The sequence below is a fragment of the Petaurus breviceps genome, unplaced genomic scaffold (assembly GCF_028583685.1).
Source record: "Petaurus breviceps papuanus isolate PSGF00001 unplaced genomic scaffold, PetGlider_PUasm1.0 90510, whole genome shotgun sequence".
Taxonomy (NCBI): Eukaryota; Metazoa; Chordata; class Mammalia; order Diprotodontia; family Petauridae; genus Petaurus; species Petaurus breviceps.
The window spans coordinates 2,590,650-2,609,366 of NW_027187267.1; the positions used below are offsets into that span (position 1 = coordinate 2,590,650).

Here is an 18,717-nt window from a genome sequence, read left to right on the forward strand (position 1 = left end):
CCGACCCCCCTCCCGCATCTTTGGGCCGACGTGGGGTGCGCCCCAAGCCCCGCTGCTGAGCCAGCTGCCTCCCTCGGCTCCACACCCGAGCCCGGCCGGCTGCGCTCCCGAGGGAGCAGGCGGAACGCACCACGGTAGCAGGAGGGGTGGGGGGGAATAGGAGGGGGGGGGGGGGGAGCGAGGAATGCGGCAGCCTGTTCCCCCCCTTTGCCTGGCCCAGCCCCCCGTCCCCCCCCCCTCCGCCGCCAGTCGAATGGTCTGCTCCGAGCGCCCTATTTAATCCCCGCGACTGCAGCAGCGCCGGCTCCCTCCCCGTCCCCGCCTCGGCCCCGGGCTCCGTTGCGGCTCGGGGACGCTCTTTCCGCCAAGACCGTCATCGGACCCCCCTCCCTCCTCCGCCCCTCCTCTCTGCCTCGGGGGACCCAGGCTCGCCAGCGCCCAGCCAGGGAGCCGGCCGGGAAGCGCGATGGGGGCACCCACCGCCCTGCCCCTGCTACTGCTGCTCGCCTGCTGCTGTGCGCCCGGTGGGGCCAACCTCTCCCAGGACGGTGAGTGAGGGAGGGGGCGGCAGGGGTTGGGGGGGGGGGGGGAGGGTCCGGGAGGGGGGGGGGGGGGGGGGGGGGGGGGGGGGGAGAAGGAAGGGGCGGGGAGGGAATCAGGGAGGAGGTGGAGAGCCTGTTGGCTTTGTTAGGTACCCAGGGTTATAAGTAGCCAGCTGATGCTGTTATCCTTGTGACTGTCTTGTCTCTTTGGGCATCTCTCTCTGTGCATCTCAGGGTGTGTGCATCCCGGGGCGTAACGGTGTGTGCCTCCCCCGTGTCCGTATTTCGAAATCTATGTATGCCTGTCGAGTCCAATGTTTCTATTTCAGAATTTCTTCTATTCTTGTGTGCGTGTGTTGGTGTCCGTGTGTATATCTGGGTGTGTGTGTCTGTGTTGGTGTCTGGTTCTGCGTCTCTGTGTCAGTGTCTGTGTGTATGTCTGTGTCGGGGTGTGTTGGGGGCGGGGTGAATTTCCGTCAGTGTGTTTTCTGTTAGGGTGTGTGTCGTGTGTCGGGGTGTTGTGTCTGTATGTCTGTATGTGTATCTGTAGGGGCTGAGCGGCCAGTAAGATTTCCCGGACTGCTGTATGCAAACATCACCACCACCGCCACCACCGCTTACTCCCCCCCCCCCCCAGCCCCGCCGCCGGGCGGGCAAGGGAGGGGGACAGGGCGAGGCTGTAGAGGGGGGCGTGGGGGAAGGAGGGGGGAGCTTCTTCACGAAGCAAAACAACAACACGGGGCTAGGGGTGGGGGGACTCTTGGGACCCAAGATTGCAACATCACCCAGTCTAGGCAAAGGCTGTTATAGGAAACCCAAACAGGGGGTCAGATCTTACTCATAAGGAGGCAAGGATCGCAGATGAAAGGGTTTGTGAAAGATCTGAGAGCCTAAGGATGCTGAAAAGCCCGGGGCTCCGCTGGGTTAGAGATGGCATTGATTCCTTCCTTTCCACGGAACTTAGGTAGCCCCCTATTAGTCTGGTGATCTAAACCTCCTTCGCATGGTAGGAAAGGAAGGCATATGAACCTGAGGTGGTGGGAAGGGGATCCTAGGGGAGGAGGAGGAAAAAGGGTAGGCTGTCCAGGAGTGAAGGTACGTGGGGATAGGCCCCTCCCGCTCTGGGTCGGGCTATGTAGGTCAACTTGTCGAGGACCGCTGGGCGGTCTGAAAGCCACGGTTAATAGGGAGATGGGGGTAACTGCGGCGCAAGGATGCCTATGGGGCTGGGGGAGGGGGGGAAAGGGGGAGGTATAGATCCGTTAAAGGAGGTTGGTCTGAGAAGATAGTAAAGGAATGCATCGTCCCATCTCCTCCATCCCTATCATGGCGGGGGGTGAGGGAGGGGGGGGGAATGGAAAAAGGGGAGGATTGTGGAGAAGGGGGGGGAATTGGACAGCAGTGGAGCCCAGGCATGGGGGGGGGGGGGGGTGGGGGGGGGGGGGGGGGGGGGGGAATTCCCATCTGTTAGTGGTTGGGGGGGGGGGGGGGCGGGCCGTTGTGCCAGGCCAGATGCCAGCGGAGAGCAGAGGGAACCGCAGGGGAGGAGACAGTCCAAGCAACTACTGGACTCCGGACCGGATGGCCGGTAGGGCAGGGCAACAGGGCGGGGCATCGAGGCGGGGAGTGAGAAGGGTAGTTAGTGGTTGGGGGTGGGGGGTGGGGGAGAACTGAGAAGAGGAAGAATTAAAAGAGCCCAGGGGAACGTGTAAGAATACTGAGGAGCGGTCTGCTTCTGGTCCCGCCTCTCCCTGCACCCTCCTCCAGCCCCGCCTTCATCTTGATGAAGGAGCTTCCCCCTGTCCGGGGACCCCGGGGAATCCCCTCCCAGACGCTGCCTGCCTGACTGGTTGGCTTGTTCCTCCCCTTTTATCCCCAGCCTTCCCCAAAGACAGCTCTAGTCCCGGTTACCAGGGAGACACCAGTACCTCCTCCCATACGGGGAGCATCCCCTCCCAGTTCTTTCCCTTCCTCTAGGGAGCTACACTAAGAACACTAGACCTAACTTGGAAAGGAGGAAGGGAGATCAGGAGAAGCCCATGTCTAGAAGTGCAGCCTAGGATACTCTTACTCCCTGGGCCCTGATTGTGAAACAGCAGCAGCCCTTAGGCTCACCATTTATTTAGCCTATTCTACTATTAAGGGCCTGGTGTGGGCAGATGACCAAGTGTGACTGAGGGCCATCTGATATAGGAATATTTCACCCATCAGCAAAGGTAGCAAACGGAATGACAGGAGGTATTAAATATTCTACAATTAAATCTAAAAGTAAATGGGACTCTAAATCATTGCTTCTCTCTTATTTTGTACTGCTGAGAATCACTTTTGATAGGGCAGTATGTAGAGCTGGATTTTGAGTCAGGAACATCTGAGTTCAAATATCCTGCCTCTGATACTAGCTGTGTAACACTGGGCAAGTCACTTAACCACTGTGGACATTAGTTTTCTCTTCTGTAAAATGGGTGAAATAATAGTACCAAACTCCCAGGGCTGTTGTGAGAATGAAATGAGATGATATGTCTAAAGCACTTTGCAAACACTAAAGCACTTTATAAATGTTAGCTATTTATTGTGATTGTTGTACTGTTATCCCACTTTCCTGTTCCTGCTGTCAATGGCTTTGGTTCCTGCTCAGTCTTTATACTGAGCTGGGAGAAAAATGTCCTTTTCTAATGATAGCTTTTGGTATATGGGTATTCTCCAAGGTGGTTTTGTTTGTTTATTTTGTTTTGTTTTTCTGAACATGACACAAAACAAAGTGCTTTTCTTTATTAGCTTGTCATTCATTTCATCCAGTGCACTGGGTGAGTAAAATACCTAACATCGGCTAAGCCCAGGATAGCAACTAGTGTAGGGTAGAAGAGCTGACCAGTTCCAGAAATATAGGGAGTTAATGCTTAGGAACTTGCAACCTTGAAGGAGGTGGGACAACATAGTGCATAGAGGAACAGGTTATTATTTTAATGTCCACTTTATGGATAAAGTGTGTGTGTGTGTGTGTGTGTGTGTGTGTGTGGCAGGAGGAGTTAAAGAAAATAACCCTGACCCCAACTTAAAAATAGTTAAGAACAGCCATAATCTTGTGTTAAGTAACGTAATTCTTCTTTAACCTATCTGGGTCTCAATTTCCTCATATCTAAAATGAGGGGATTGGACTACATGGCCTTTAAGGTTCTTCTATCTCTTATTCATTCTTTTTCCTATTACTCCTCCCTCCCAACTTTCCAACCCTTTAACTTCTTTAGGTCCATACCACCACCACCATCATTTTGATCAACATCACCACCACATATCAGCATATACTTCCATAGCCAAGGGAATTGGCAATGTTGATGAGAAATAGTGGAAGAGGGGCAGGTGGCAAGCTGCTTGTTATGTTGGTGTTTACATAGATTGGGGTAGAAGAGATGTGTCTCCCTAGAATCCTAAATGCAAACATTGCATCTTCTCTGGCCCTGAATGCTCCCCAGAGATGCAGTTTTTAAGCTTGAAAAATTGAGCAGGGATTGATGGTTGGCAATGACAACACATTTCAGAAACTGACCATGGTGTTTTCACCTGCCTCCTCCCCTCTATCTCAAAACTGCAGGATTGGCACTGCCAGTCCCCTGAAGTTGCCATCACTTCTCTGCAGCTGCCCTCCAGGCTCAACACTGTACTGAGTTCTTTCTCTCTAGGATGTCTCTAACAGGCTGTGAGCTGATCTGGGGGAAAAAATGAATAGTATGGATGGCCTCATGTTAACTGGTTCAAGGTTCAAAGAAGCAACTCTGCCTTATGCTGCACTGCACCCTGCACCACCTTTCTCCCAGCTTGCTGACCTTCTGTCCATTGCTGTCCATTCTGCAGCCCTCTGGCCAGGTTCCCAGTGTAGAGAACATGCCCAGTGCGCAAGGGTGGGCCCAGCCAGCCCTGCCCACAGAGCTATTTGGCAACACTTCACCACCCTGTTTCTTGTCATAGGCACAGCCCCTGGAGGATGATCTTTCTACTCATTGGATGCAGGAGGAATATTCCTTAGCATAGGGAAGATGAGTACTGAACAAAGATACTCTCCATATCAGAGGCCTAATTTGACCCAGGTAGAACCAGCCTTTCTGGTATAGACTACCCTACATAGGACCAGGAATACTTGTTGTGGAAGGACAGTTTCATTGCCAAAAGCTGTAATGCAAATTTTATCTTAACTTCTCCTTGAAGATAGGCAGGACTGTTGATTCTCATGATTTCCTCAAGTCTGATGGTCAAAGCAAACAGATTGAAAACTATGTATGTGCTTGGCATCTTACTCCCTTCTGACTTTCTCCCAAGCTCTTCTATCAGAGAAACTCTAAGCCCAGAACCAAGGCTACCTCTTTAAAAATCCTCATTATATAACTAGTTCAGTTCCTATATAACTTTGACCACAAATAAGCCCCATCTTTGTGCACTGATTACTGAAAGACAGCAAACTAGGCAAATACACTTCTAGTTTTCTTAGGACTATTACTCCACAAGTTCCTATATGAGCTATTAGTTTCCTCTTGATCAGAGCAGCCAGGAGAATATGTGAAGCCAAACTTGGAGTCACCTCTTCCTTTGCCCATACTCTGGGGAGAATTTTACAACCCTTCCTAGAGGATTTAGACACCTGGGGCTGTGATTGGTAGCATGACTCTTTATTGTTTCTCAATTCAGTTCAGCTGTCCCTCCTCTGTTACCTCAATTATGATAAAAAAAAATTTCAGCTAAGGGTGATAATCCAGTTGCAAATTTCTCTTCACCCCTTGAATGCAGGTCTTGGGCTGGGTCAGGTCCATGCTGATTGATAATAACCTTAAGGGCACATTCAGAACTTTGAAAATGCTTTCTATTCATATCTTCTTGATATTTGTCACTTCCTGTTTAACTCTTGGCTACAGGCCTTCTGTTAATGAGACTTCCAGTCAATAATAAGCAACAACTGATTTTAATGTCAAGGTTGGTGTCACACTAGTTTTGGGGAAATCAACTACTTCTGTAGACTCTTTAAAATAGGTTTTTATTAATATCCTTGCTTTTATATCACCTAGATTCTCCCATATTGTTTCCCCTCCCCCTTTCCCAAGAGCAATCCCTTATGACAGAGGCTTTATAGAAAAAAGAAAAAAGGCTTTGAAGAACAAAATTAGCAAAAAACAATCAATACATTAGAAAAAAAAAATTGACATTACTTGCAATGTTCCAACCCTGTTGACTCACCACCTTTGGAAAGAGGCAGGAGAGAAGTATTTTTTTCCATATCTGTTCTCAAGGGCCAACCATATTCATTATAATTTTTCAGCATCCATCTTCACTTGTTTTATGGTTGATGTTCTTTCCGTTTACATTAATAAATTCAATGTGTGTATTGTTTTCCTAGCTCTGTTTATTTCACTCTTCATCAGTTCATGTAAGTCTGTCCATCCTTCTCTATATTCATCATGATCATTGTTTGTTACAGTACTGTAATATTCCATTGCATTCGTGTACCACAATTTGTTTAGCTATTCTTCATCACTCTCTATCTACTTTGTTTCCATTTTTGGTACTACAAAAAGTGTTGCTATAAATATTTTGGTGTATGTGGAGCCTTTTTTTCCCCTAATGACTGCTATAGGGTATATACCTAGCAATGGAATTTCTTAGGCAAAGAATATGGATATTTTATTCACTTTATTTGCATGACTCCCAATTGCTTTCCAGAATTTTTTTTTAACAAATTTCTAGAATAGTTATACTGACTTGTGGAAATTCTTATAAAGGTACATAAATATAACAGTCAATAAAGAGCCAAGAGGGTGAGACTTATGCCAGAAGGAATCAGTAAAATAGTGATAAAATATCCTATGTCATTTCAAAGCTAAACTCCCCCAGTTCCTCCAGCTGATTGATATTTATATGGCATGATACCTTTCACCAATTGTAGCTAGTGTTCCTTCCTTAGGAGAGGCAACCATTCCCTGTATTCCGTGAATGAACTTTACCGTTCCCCAGTCTGGATCATCCTCTGAAATGCTGAGGACATTACCAGAGTACATCATGGTGGCCCCATCCTGTGAGATATGTATGATGGTGATTCACAATGTAGGACTCCAGAGTACCCTGATGTTTCTGTGGTGTCACTAAGAGGTTGCCTCTGAACTTCTTCCTCAAAGAGGAATATTATCCTAGCGCTACATGTCACTTGAAGTAAGTTAAGACTCATCTACTACATCTCAAAATGGATGTTCCAAAGATATCTTAAACTCCAATGTCCAAAACTGAACTAATTATCTTTCTACCCAAACTCTCCCCTTTTCTTAACTTCCCCATTACCATCTGAGGTGCCACCGTCTTCCCAGTGACAGAGGTTCACACCTAGGTGTCATCCTCAACTACTTACTCTCACCACCCCTATATCTAATTAGTTGTCAAATCCAGCCCTTTCTCTAACATTTCTCATATACCCCCCCCTCCTCTGACACTACTACCACCCTTGTACAGGCTTTCATCAGCTCATACAAAGAATATTACAATAGTCTGCTGCCTCACAACTCTCCCCCTCCAATCCATCCTTCCCTCAGCTGTCAAAGTGATCAAAGTACAAATCTGACCATATCATTCCCATGTTGAATGAAATTTAGTGACTCCCTATCACCTTCAAGATAAAATGTAAAATTTTCTTCATAACCTGGACCGCTCCTACCTTCTCAGTCTTACACCTTACTCCCCTCCAGGAATTCTTTGATACAGTGACACATACCTCCTTGCTGTTCCTCCCACAAGGTACTCCATTTCTGGACTCCAGCACTTTCACTGACTATTCCCCATAACTGTAACTCTTCTCCTTCCTGTCTGCCTCCTGGCTTCTTTCAAATCTCAGTTAAAATCCCACCTTCTACAGGGAGCCTTTCCCATCTCCTTAAAGATCTTAATGCCCTCCCTCTTTGATGACCCCTAACAATCTTATTTGTACAAAATTTCTTGTATGTTTTCTCTTCCATTAAATTGTGATCTCCCTGAGAGCATCACTATTTTTTGCCTTTCTTTGTCTCCCCAGTGCTTAGCACCGTGTCTGGGCACATAGTACTTAATAAATGCTAGTTGACTGACTGATATTACCCTTAAACTAAATTAACCTATTGGTGTGTTCTTCACATCTGGGTATAACTCAATTGGGAATACATTTTATGGGATCAAACAAGAAACTTCAGGAGACTTGAATGAAATGATAGGTGTTATGTGGAGCCTGGAGGCAGCCCCTGCTGTCAGTTCTTTCAGTATTAACAGCCTGGCACAGCTGGCTGCCCCTCTCTCCAAGTTTTCCACTTTGCTCAGCTTCCAGACAAACTAGTGGTGCTCTGAGCTCTCCATGGTACTGCCTCCACCTTTGTGGTACTCTCTCCCTACTATTCTCCATGGTTCTGTCCTCTCTCCTAATGCAGGCATTTCTATCTAACCAGTGCTGCCCAAAGCTAGGATGGAATCTCTTTTGTGGTCCTGATCCCAATCTACTAGGAAGAGATGAACAAAACAAAACAAACAAACAAACAAAAAACCCAACCCAGGCACACAGATCTATCTAGTCTCATGAAAGTCATATAGCAAAAAAAAAAAAAGTGCTAAGAAGTACAAAACTGGAGAAAAAGATAACAAAACAGGAAATTCGAGGTCTTAAGAGGTCATAGGTACATAGGAAGAAGGAAAAAGGAAAACATTTATTAAGTGCCTACTATATCCCAGGCACTGTGTTAAGTGCTTTATAAATATCTCATTTGATCCCCACAACAACTCTGAGAAAGAGATGTTATTATTATCCCCATTTTATAGTTGAGGAAACTTAAATGAAAATGAAGTTAAATAACTTGCCCACACCTAGTAAGTATCTGAGGCAAAGTTTGAACTCAGGCCCAGTGTTCTATCCACTGTGCCACTTAGCTGCCTCATAATCATGGGATCACAGATTTAGAATTGGAAGACATCTTAGAAGCCATCTGGTTCAATTCCTTTGTTTTAGAAATGAGGAAATTGAAGCCCTGGGAGGTACAAGGACTTGCCCAATATCACACAGGTAATAAGCAACAGAAGCAGGACTGGAACCCAAGTCCTCTGATTCTAAATCTAAAACTCTTTCCCTTGTACCACACTATCCCTGCCACTGTCATGCATGCCATCTTCAGCCTCAGAACCTTTTACTCATGTTCCTTCACAGATGGATTAAAAGCAAGACAGCATGAATCTGGCCCAGGGGCTGTGGGTAGCAGACAGATGGCACCATGCATATGCATGCAGTAACTACTAATATACAAACGCAGGCCCGAAAGGAGGACTTCTCATACTTCTACATGCAGCCTCACCTGAGGCATCACAATGAGGTTCTCCCAACTGTCCTGTCAGGCTGGTCAAATGTCTATCATCGCTTGCTGTCATATTTCTATCCAACTCACAGGAAACCATAGGAACTAAAAACAAAGGATGCATACAAGGAAGTATCAGAGTGGGTGGTAAAAGACTGAAATATGTTAAAAGCCTGGTAGAAAAATATCATTACCCTGAATCATGGTTTCACCCTCGTAGCCACCTTGAACAGAAACAAATGGTTTGGAGTATATATCCTGTATGATCCCAAAAACCAGGTTCTTGAATAAAACTTAGTTGATATTTCCTTAATCCGTGTTCCAATTTTTTATCATTTAAACCATGTTTAAATCCATCAATCAACAAGATTTTATTAAACACAAGTATTAGGAATTCAAAGACTAAAAAAGTGACCCCTGCCCTCAAGAAGCTCATAATCTAGAGGAGCAAACATATATATATATATATATATATATACATATATACATATATATATACATATATACATATATATGTAAAAGTATATAGAAAACACATGCAAAATCAATACAGTATGATTTAGAAACAGGACACTAGCAAGACCAGGAAAGGCCTCAGGAGATGGCATTTGAACATGAGTTTTGAATAAAGCTATGGATTTAAGAGGTAGAAGTAAGGAGGGAGGAAATTACAGGTGTGTGGGAAAGCCTGGCTAAAGGGACAGAAGATGGAATTTAATGCATGAGGAACAGCAAGAAAACCAGTTTGGTTGAGCCACAGAGGGTATGAAGGGCAGTGATGTGTAATCCAGAAAGCTAGGTCACAGTTAGGTAATGGAACACTTTGAATATTTTCATTTTCTCCTAAAGGTAATAGGGAGCCATTAGAATTATTGAGCAGGAAAGTAGCATGATCAGGCATGTGCTTTAGGAACATCACCTTGGCAGCTGAGTGGAAGACAGATTAGAGAGCAGAAAGACTTGGGGCTCAGAGACCAATTAGAAGATTATTGCAGATATCCACAAGAGAAGTGATGAGTGTCTGAGTTGGGGTAGTGGCCATGTGAATAGAGAGAAGTGGACCAATGCAAAAGATGTGGAGGTCGATTATGTAATGACGTTGAATGTGGAAGGAAGCTGGAGTTTCTGCCACTGCCAGATGGACTTGGCTCTCTGCCTCCTGACCAGATCTTCACACCTCATCAGAACCATATAGCCAAGGCTTCATGATTTCCTTTCCTCCCTAATTACAATTCTTACACTAGTCCGGGTCCAGCCTGGAGTGTAGGTTCCTGGGGTGGGATTCCCAGTTCTCTCAGTCTTCATACCTCAGTTTCCTCATTTAAGCAGGGAAAATCCCTTTCTTCATGCAAGGATATATTTGGGCATTCAAAAGGAGGAGACAAAGGGTTAGGGTTACAGCAGAAGCTAAGGGTATCTCCCTTCCACTCATCTCCTAAACTTCCTGACACCTTCAAGGGCATTAGATTTTCAAGACAGGGTTTGAACTCATGTCTTTGTTTGAACTGACCCCATTTCTAATCTATTTTCCTAACCATAAATCTATAGTCTCTTCTCTTTGAGGTTTTTTAACCCTCTCATGACCCACCTGATGCCTTTACCTAGAGGTCTGTAGGAGACAAGAGATCAGTGGAGAATGAGAAGACACAGGCTAAAATGTTCTCTCTTCTGAAGACTCATGTTTCCCTTCTTCTGTCAGGCTCCTATTAATTATCTATTGATTGCTCATTATACCACCTTTGGCTCATTTACCTCCAGTTCAGGGTCAGGAAAATCAGGAACATCACCTTGCCCTGAGAAATGAAGAAAAGGAAGCCTAATGCCTTAACCATTCACTTGAAGCCAGTCAATTCCTTTGCTTTCCTCAGTCTGCATTCCAGTTTTGGGAGAAAGGGGTGGAAAGGAGATAAGTACAGTAGTGATAGCCTTCAATGCCAAGACCCAAAAAGGATTCAGAGAAAACAATTCTTTATTCTCCCTTTTGTGCTATCTTTTGGATTCTAGAGCCTCTACATGAAAACATCATGTCATGTCATATCATATGATAACAGGGGGAACTTGTAGGAAGAAATGCATGAACGGAATATAAAAGTAAGCATGAGGGAATCATGGACTTGACCAACTCTGAATTTCAAGGGCAAACTAGCACAGACTCCATCCAAGAGTCAGACCCTTTGGGGGACTGAGGGCACACCTTCCTTACTATCTTGTATTTAAGTGAGGGGCCAGTGTTATACATGATAGAAACAGACATTAGCACCTACTACATGGAATATAGTCCTCAGGATGATATCTTTCAAAAGAAACTGCATTTAATCATTTATCTCCTTTGTTCCATACTCCCACACAAATGTAAAATTACTAGGGGTCTCTCAAATTTTCATTATTGATACAATATAGCTGTTTCAAACCAACTTTGTCCTTATCTCCATAGATGGAGTGGGGACCACTTTCTGAAGCAGAATGGACCCTTTGTAGAAGAGATAATCCTTTATATCAATGTTTCTTAACCTGGGATTTGTAAACTTGTTTGGGGATAGGAAGGTGATTATTCTGTTTAGTTTCATTTAAAAAATATTTTGATATCTGTATACCAATATTATTGGTTTCCTTTGTAATCCTATGTATTTTAGTTTATGCATTTAAAACATTATTCTTGGTAAGGATCCATATTTTGGGGTTGGTTTTTTTTTGGAGGGGTAACTGGGGTTAAGTGACTTGTCCAAGGTCACATGGCTAGTAAGTGTTAAGTGTCTGAGTTCATATTTGAACTCAGGTCCTCCTGACTCCAGGGCCAGTGCTCTATTCACTGTGCCACCTAGCCACCCCTGTAGGGATCCATTTTTCATTGTTCTGTAATTTTTCAGTGATGTCTGACTCTTCATGACCCTATTTGGGATTTTCTTGGCAAAGATACTGGAGTAGTCAGTCATTTCCTTCTCCAGCTTATTTTACAGATGAGAAAACTGAGGCAAACTGCCAAAGGGGTCCATGACACACAAAGGGTTAAGAATCCCTGCATTGGTGGCCTGGAGGAAGAGACTGTGAATCCTGCATCATCCAGGAGAGGGAGCTTACAGTGAGAGCCACTTAATTCCCAGTCTAATACTGGACTTGGCACATAGTAAGCATTTAATAAGTGCTTGATGAATTGAATTTCTTCAGATAAAAGGATCTTCTTTGGGTAATCATGCAAAGAAGGCTCTATCCGGGTCAAGACACAGGACTGGATTAGAAAACATGTGGAAATTTGGTAAGAGGGTAAGGAAGAGGTGAGGAGAGGGGAGTGAGTGAAATGAGTCTAGAGGTAAGAGGGTAAGGAAGAAAAGATGTTTGCCTGGCAGAAAGGTGGGATTCCTGGATTGGAGTATATAAGTGTCATGGGAAGACAGAGAAGAATATACAATTCAACTGAAAAAAAATTGTAAAATATGCAGTAAGGTGGTAGATAATACATAAAATCTAGACAGAATATAGTCCCTGCCCTCATGGAGCTTACAGGCTAATGGGAGATAAAGAGACAAATAAGCATAGCCATGATGCATGCTGAGAGCCATCTTGTACAAAACATTGTTTATGCAACATGTAATGACCAGTTAGGAAAGGAGGACGGGGAAAAACAACAGTGGTAGTATCAGAAGTAGCAAAGATGGTTATTCCTCCGCAACAAGCCTCAATTCCAGATGGGCAGATGAGGGAAGAAAACCGATGTGCAACTGCTGTTGTCTGGGTCTTCATACTTAAAGACAAGCTGCTCTTGCTTACTTCCTCAGATTTCTCAAGGTTTACCTGATTCTTTCCCATTCCACATTTTCCCATCTTTTCTCTGTATATCAAGGTACTTGTTCTGGAACACCAGTAGACATGGATGGAAATAAAAAAGGGTCTGAGAGGTGGCAACTCTAAGGATCTTGCATAGTGATGTTCCACAAATATTTAGCCATTTGTACTGGACCCTGTATTCTAATCCAAGCTCCTTCCACATTGAACTCTATTATATGTCATTACCCACCTCAGGGTGGTGATATCTGACCAAGCTCCCACAGTGACTCAATATGAATAGTTAAACAAAACCAGAGGGAAAGGATGATTAAGGATACTTCAGACATTGTGTTGGTTTTGGTGCCAATCTAGAATTCAGATTTATTCTTATCTTAATTCATGTCTCCTATCTTAGAGTGGAATTAAGGTGCCGGGTCTGAAATGAGCTGTACTTCTGCTTGGACCTAAGACTTAAAAATTTGTGTGTGTATATATATGCATGCATTGGTTTGGGGGTGGAGGGAGAGAGGTAATCCCCACTCCACTACTCCCCCAATTCTTGTTGCTCACATACCCATCCCTTATGGGATACCCAAACTTAGCCTCCAAAGGTAGAATAGTGGTTTGGGATGCTGCAGTAATAAAGCTCAGGCCTGGAAGAAAGTCACTGAAGCAAGTGAGTCATTCTGCTGAGGAATGTGTAAATACCTTTCCCCTTGGGTCTCAGATGCAAAGTCCTCACCCAGCTCTGGCCTAGCTGGGAGTGACTGCCCTCAAGGGAGCTAGTCCAGGATTCTCTCCCAGATCCAAGCCCCTGAGAATACTAATTAAATGGAAAATCAAAGTAACAGCTGTCCCCACCTCCTTCCCTGCCACCCACCTCCCTGTCTCTGCTTCTCTGAGTCTTAGGCAAGCTCTGAGAAGGCCCCTCTGTCAGCCTACTGGAAGCCCACTCCTGCCTCTGTGTAGTTCTCTCTCTTTCTCAAGAATAGGACATTCTCCTCTGCTTCTTTTTACCCCTTATGCTCCAATCCAGCTCCCACTTCACAATCTGTCCAGTAATCTATCGCCTCATCCTCTCTCTCTCTCTCCTTCTCTTTTTCTCTCCCCTCCATCCCTCTTTGGTCTCCATCTCTCTCCATTGTTCTCTCTTTTTCTGCCTATCTGTTTCTCTTTCTTCTCTCTGTCTATCTCTCTAGCTCTGTCTCTATATCTCTGTTTCTATTTCTGTCACTGTCTGTATATTTCTGTCTGCTTATCTCTCTGTCCCTCTACCTTTCTCTATCTCTCTATCTCTCTGTGTCTCTCTATCTCTTTCTTTTCCTGTCTGTTCCTTTATCTCTATCTTTGTGTCTCTATCTCTCTCTGTCTCTGTGTCTATCTCTTATAGACAGACTATGTCTGTCTTTCCTTCTGTCTGTTTCTCTCCGTCCTTGTTTCTATCTTTGCCTGTCTCTGTCCCTCTATTTCTGTTTCTCTGCATCTGTTTGTCTCTGTCACTTTCTGTCTGTCTCCCAATTATTCTCTCTCTTTTGCTGGACTCTCTGTCCTTCTATCTTTGTCTGTTTCTCTGTTTCTGTCTGTCTCTCTGTGTCCGATTCTCTCTGTCCTTGTCTCCATCTGTATATCTTTCTATTTGCTTCTCTCTCCCTCTGTCTCTCTTTCTCTGCCTATATCTCTCTATTTCTGTTTCACTGCTTCTGTTTGTCTCTGTCCCTTTCTGTCTGTCTCTCTTTCAATTGCTCTTTCTTTTTCTGACTTCTCTCTCCCCTCCATCTTTGTCTGTTTCTCTCTATCTCTCTGACTCTCTCTGTCTCTGTACCTTTCTCTGTATGTCTCTCTCCCTCTCCTTATACAAATTCTTTCTTCCTCACCCATGCTAGTTTCTAAGGATACTAGGACAGTTTTGTTCTCTGGCCTCTTCCTCTTCAGGAGCTGAGATCTTTAGGAAAAAACTCCCAAGGTACAGAAGATCTACAGTACCCCACAACACTCTTTGTCATGACCTACCAAAGAAAATGGTGGGGTGGTACTATCAGGGATGAAATCACACTAATTAGTCCCTCCGTGAACTTAGAAATTTAAAAGGCCTGAAGAAAAAGGTATAAAACAGAACTTATCTTCCCCTGAAAACCTGACCCTTTTTCTAACTTCTCTGTTTCTACCTATGAGAGGTTATGTGGTATAGTGGGGGTGGAGGGGATACCCTGGCCTTGGAACCAAAGGACTTGGGTTCAAATCCTACCCACCTGGTTGGCCTTGGGCAAAGTACTTCACCTTTTCTAAAAGATGAGGACATTGTGCTGGATGGCCTCTAAAATGCCTTTCATCTCTATCTATGATTGTCTCACTACCATTCTTCTAAGCTTAAAACCTGAGTCATCTTTGACTCTTACCTTGACTTTCCCTCCCACATTCAGTGAGTTGCCCAGCCCTGCCAAATCCACCCCCTCAAATATCTGGAAGATTCTCCCTCTGTTACTCCCACTGCCTCCCCCCAGTCCAGGTTCTCATTACCTCTTACTTTGGCCTACCACAAATAGGCTTCTGGTCTCCCTGCCTCCATCTCTCCCCACTCTAAGCCACACTTCACACCACTGTCTAAGCAATCACTCTCCATTTGCCTATGGAACAAAGTAAAAAATCATGAGCCTTCCATAATCTGGATCCAACCCACTCCTAGAGTCTTATTTCAGAGTGCTCCTCTTTACATACTTTATGTTCACATCAAGCTGAACTCTTTGGCTTCCCCCATTCTCATTCTCCTTTCTCCTTTCTGTGCCTTTGTTTACCTTGTCCTCAGATGCCTGAAGTAAATTCCACGTGCTAGTCTACCTGTTGAAATCATTCCTTTCTTTCAAGCTTCTACTCAACTTCTACTTCCACCATGAAGCCCCTATTCTACCCCAGGTAGAAGTGAACTGTCTCTCCTCAAATTTCCCCTAGAATTATATATGGATCTTTCTGTACAGGTCATATCTCTTATACTAGACTAATGTTTTAGGGTGAAGAACCACTATCTAATTTCATATTTATAGTATTAAATTTTGGGGCAGTAGATAGAGTGCTGGGCCTTGAGTTAGGAAGGCTCATCCTCCTGGATTCAGTTCTGGCCTCAGACAAATACTAGTTCTGTGATCATAGGCAGATCTCTTAACTCTGTTTACCTCAGTTTCTTTATATGTAAAATGAACTGGAGAAGGAAATGGCAAACTACTCCAGTGTTTTTGCCAAGAAAACCCCAAATAGAGTCACAAAGAGTTGACATGACTGAAAATGACTCAACAACCAGAATCCAAAACTTATCTAAATTAGCAAAATACCCTAATTTATTGAAGGATAGAGGGGAAGTGACTTTATTGGTGTAGGGAATACTAGGGAAGAAAACTCTTCTCTACCCCCTCCTGCAAATGTAGATTGGGCACTTAAAACATTTGTTGAGTTGAACTGAATTAAAGGATGATTACAGAGAATGGAGAAGGTCAGGGGTCAGAAAAGGAGAGGGGAGTGAGTGAAATGAGTCTAGAGGGGAACTCCAAAACCTCTGCAATAGAAGAACAGAAGGATTTATTTTCAAAGATCTGTTGGAGGTGAGTGAGACTAAGGGTCAGGAGAAAAGATGATCTGTAGGGTTGGAAATTAGATTATATTACAAAGGATAAAACTAGGAGCAATAGGAGGAAGTTACATCATGACCGATTTTGGTTTGAAACATGAAAAAAAATTTTCAACCATTAGGTCTATTCAAAAGTAGAATGACCAACTGGCCTGTAAGGTTCCCTTGCAATGCTGAGATTTGGTTATTTTGTTCTTGGTGCACTGGCAACTACCTGGTGATATGACGAAAGAATATTGAGTATTAGATAAACATTAGAAGCATCTGGTGGCATAGTGGATAGGATGTTGAGCCTAAAAATTTGAAGAACTGAGATAAAATCTGGCCTCAAACTCTTACTAGATGTATGATCATGGGCAAGTTACTTAACTTTTTGCCTCAGTTTCTTCAACTTTAAAATGGGGATAATAATAGTACCTACTTTGCAGGTTTGTTGTGAGGATCAGATGAAATAATATTTTTTAAAAGTACTTAGCACAGTGCCCGGCACATAAGTGCTAAATAAATGTTTATTTCCTTCCCCTTCCCTACTCCTTTGACCTGGCTCTAGGATAGCCTGGGAATCTGATGTGGCCCAGTGCAGAATAGTCAGTTCTGGAGGGATCCCAGAAAACCTTTCCTGATTCAGATTTATAATGGTTAGGAAGACCTCTCTCTGAAAGGTTGGGACAGTTCCAGGTCCGAATTAAGGATTAAAATTCTGTACTCTTACAGCTAAAATTATTTCTGGTTTCTGGAATGAGGAGGGTGGGCATCATTCAGCTGGTCTGTTTTTACTATATTGTTAAAAGCCCAGAACAGAGAGGCTGGAACAAACCTAGAGGCTTATGGGATTCTATGCTGCATCAGGTTCAGGGCAAGTTCCAAACCCAGAGCTTAACCAAGAGGCAATGCAAATCACCACCCCTATTTACCAGCTACCTTTCCAGATGCCTTCTATACCTCCCAGAAGCAGAGAGGAGGGAGAATAGAACTTTAGGCCCCAGAGAGTCCTGGTAGCCAGAGAGAAAACAATAAACAAAACTGGGGAGAGAGAACCAGGGAGCATCTAACAGTGTAAAGAAGGTGGAGGAAACAAGAAGGACGAAGACCTTAGCATCCCAGTTAGAAAGGGGAGCAGAGGGAAGGGACCTTGGGTCAGAGAGGCTGGCAACTGAAGTATGACAATGTTGAAATGTGTTTTAGCTGAAGTGCATCTGAGCTGAAATAAGGAGATCCTTTAGGAGATCCTGCTGCCTATGAGGGAAGAAAAGCATATCCCCAAGCTAAGACATGAATGGAAGGAAATGCAAGTGGAAAGACAGAATATCCCAGATGGCAAAATGACTGTCTCTTCATATGGACCTGGCTTTCATTTGGGGCACTAAATGTCTAGGATACCTGGAAATGGAGGAAAGTGATAAGAAGATAGGAAAATGGAGGAAAGAGATAAGAAGAAAGGGACTATTTTGGCACTAAGCCCTGCCAGGGGAAGATTAATGAAACAGTATATGGTGATAACATCCATAGTTGACCATAGAGTAGCTACAGACCATTTTGTGTATATGAAAACCCTCTGGCCCAAACAGTTCATAGGATAGTAGATTTAGAGCTGATAGGAACATTAGAGATCATCTAGTCAGGAGGAGGAAATGGAAATCCAAAGTGTTTAAGTAATTTTTCTCCAGGAGATCTCCAGATAGATAGATACATAGATAGTGTATGTATGTAAGTAATCTAGCCAGAATTAGAAGCCCATTGACTCCTAATCTTATGCCTTTTCCATTATGCCAACCTGTCATCCTTAAAGGTAGCTCAGACCACCATGATTGCTAAGGATTGTCTCATTCTTATCAATCTACAAATAATCTCCTCAGTCAGTGCTTGCAGAATAAGGCAGAGAATAAGTTAGACCCTATCTCGCAAAGATGTTGACAGGAGGTTTACAAAGAAGAAGAGCAGAAGGCAAAGAGAAGCTTGATTCAGGAAATAAGCAAAAGACCTGAGGATTAGTCCTAATCCTGATTTTTGCATGCCTGCTTTTCTCACCTCCTCAGATCTTAAGAAGTTGAGGTCAGGAAAGAGGATGAGATCATCTAGGCAGGGAGCACCTAAGACTGTACCAGTCACAGTGGGGGAGTCATATCTAAAAGAAGGGCCCTTTCTCTATTCTCAGCCTCAGCCCCCATCACCTTTCTTCCTTGGAGATAATACTGCTCACCCACCTGTCAGGGTAGTCGTGAGGAATAACAAGTAGAAAATGTTGTTAATAAGGTGTTGAGAAATGCTGAATCATCATCATCATCATCATCATCATCATCATCATTGACATCAGCAGCATCCAATATTACTCGGTAAACTTGCTTCTCTCCAATCAATAGTGGAAGTGGGGCTATTTAATCAAGTACTACCATGGCAGCAAGCCTGTGATTATGGAGAGAGAGAGAGAGAGAGAGAGAGAGAGAGAGAGAGAGAGAGAGAG

At 44.2% G+C, this 18,717-nt stretch overlaps 1 protein-coding gene across 1 annotated transcript in view; it reads left to right on the forward strand.

Annotated features, from left to right (window-relative positions):
• Positions 1–301: 301 nt before the first annotated feature.
• CADM3 (cell adhesion molecule 3) overlaps positions 302–18,717 on the forward strand; it is a 40,090-nt gene continuing 21,674 nt past the window's right edge. Inside the window, exon 1 of the mRNA XM_069062864.1 lies at positions 302–548. Coding sequence (XP_068918965.1) covers positions 467–548 — 82 coding nt within the window. The 5' untranslated portion in view covers positions 302–466. The remainder of the gene's footprint in view (positions 549–18,717) is intronic.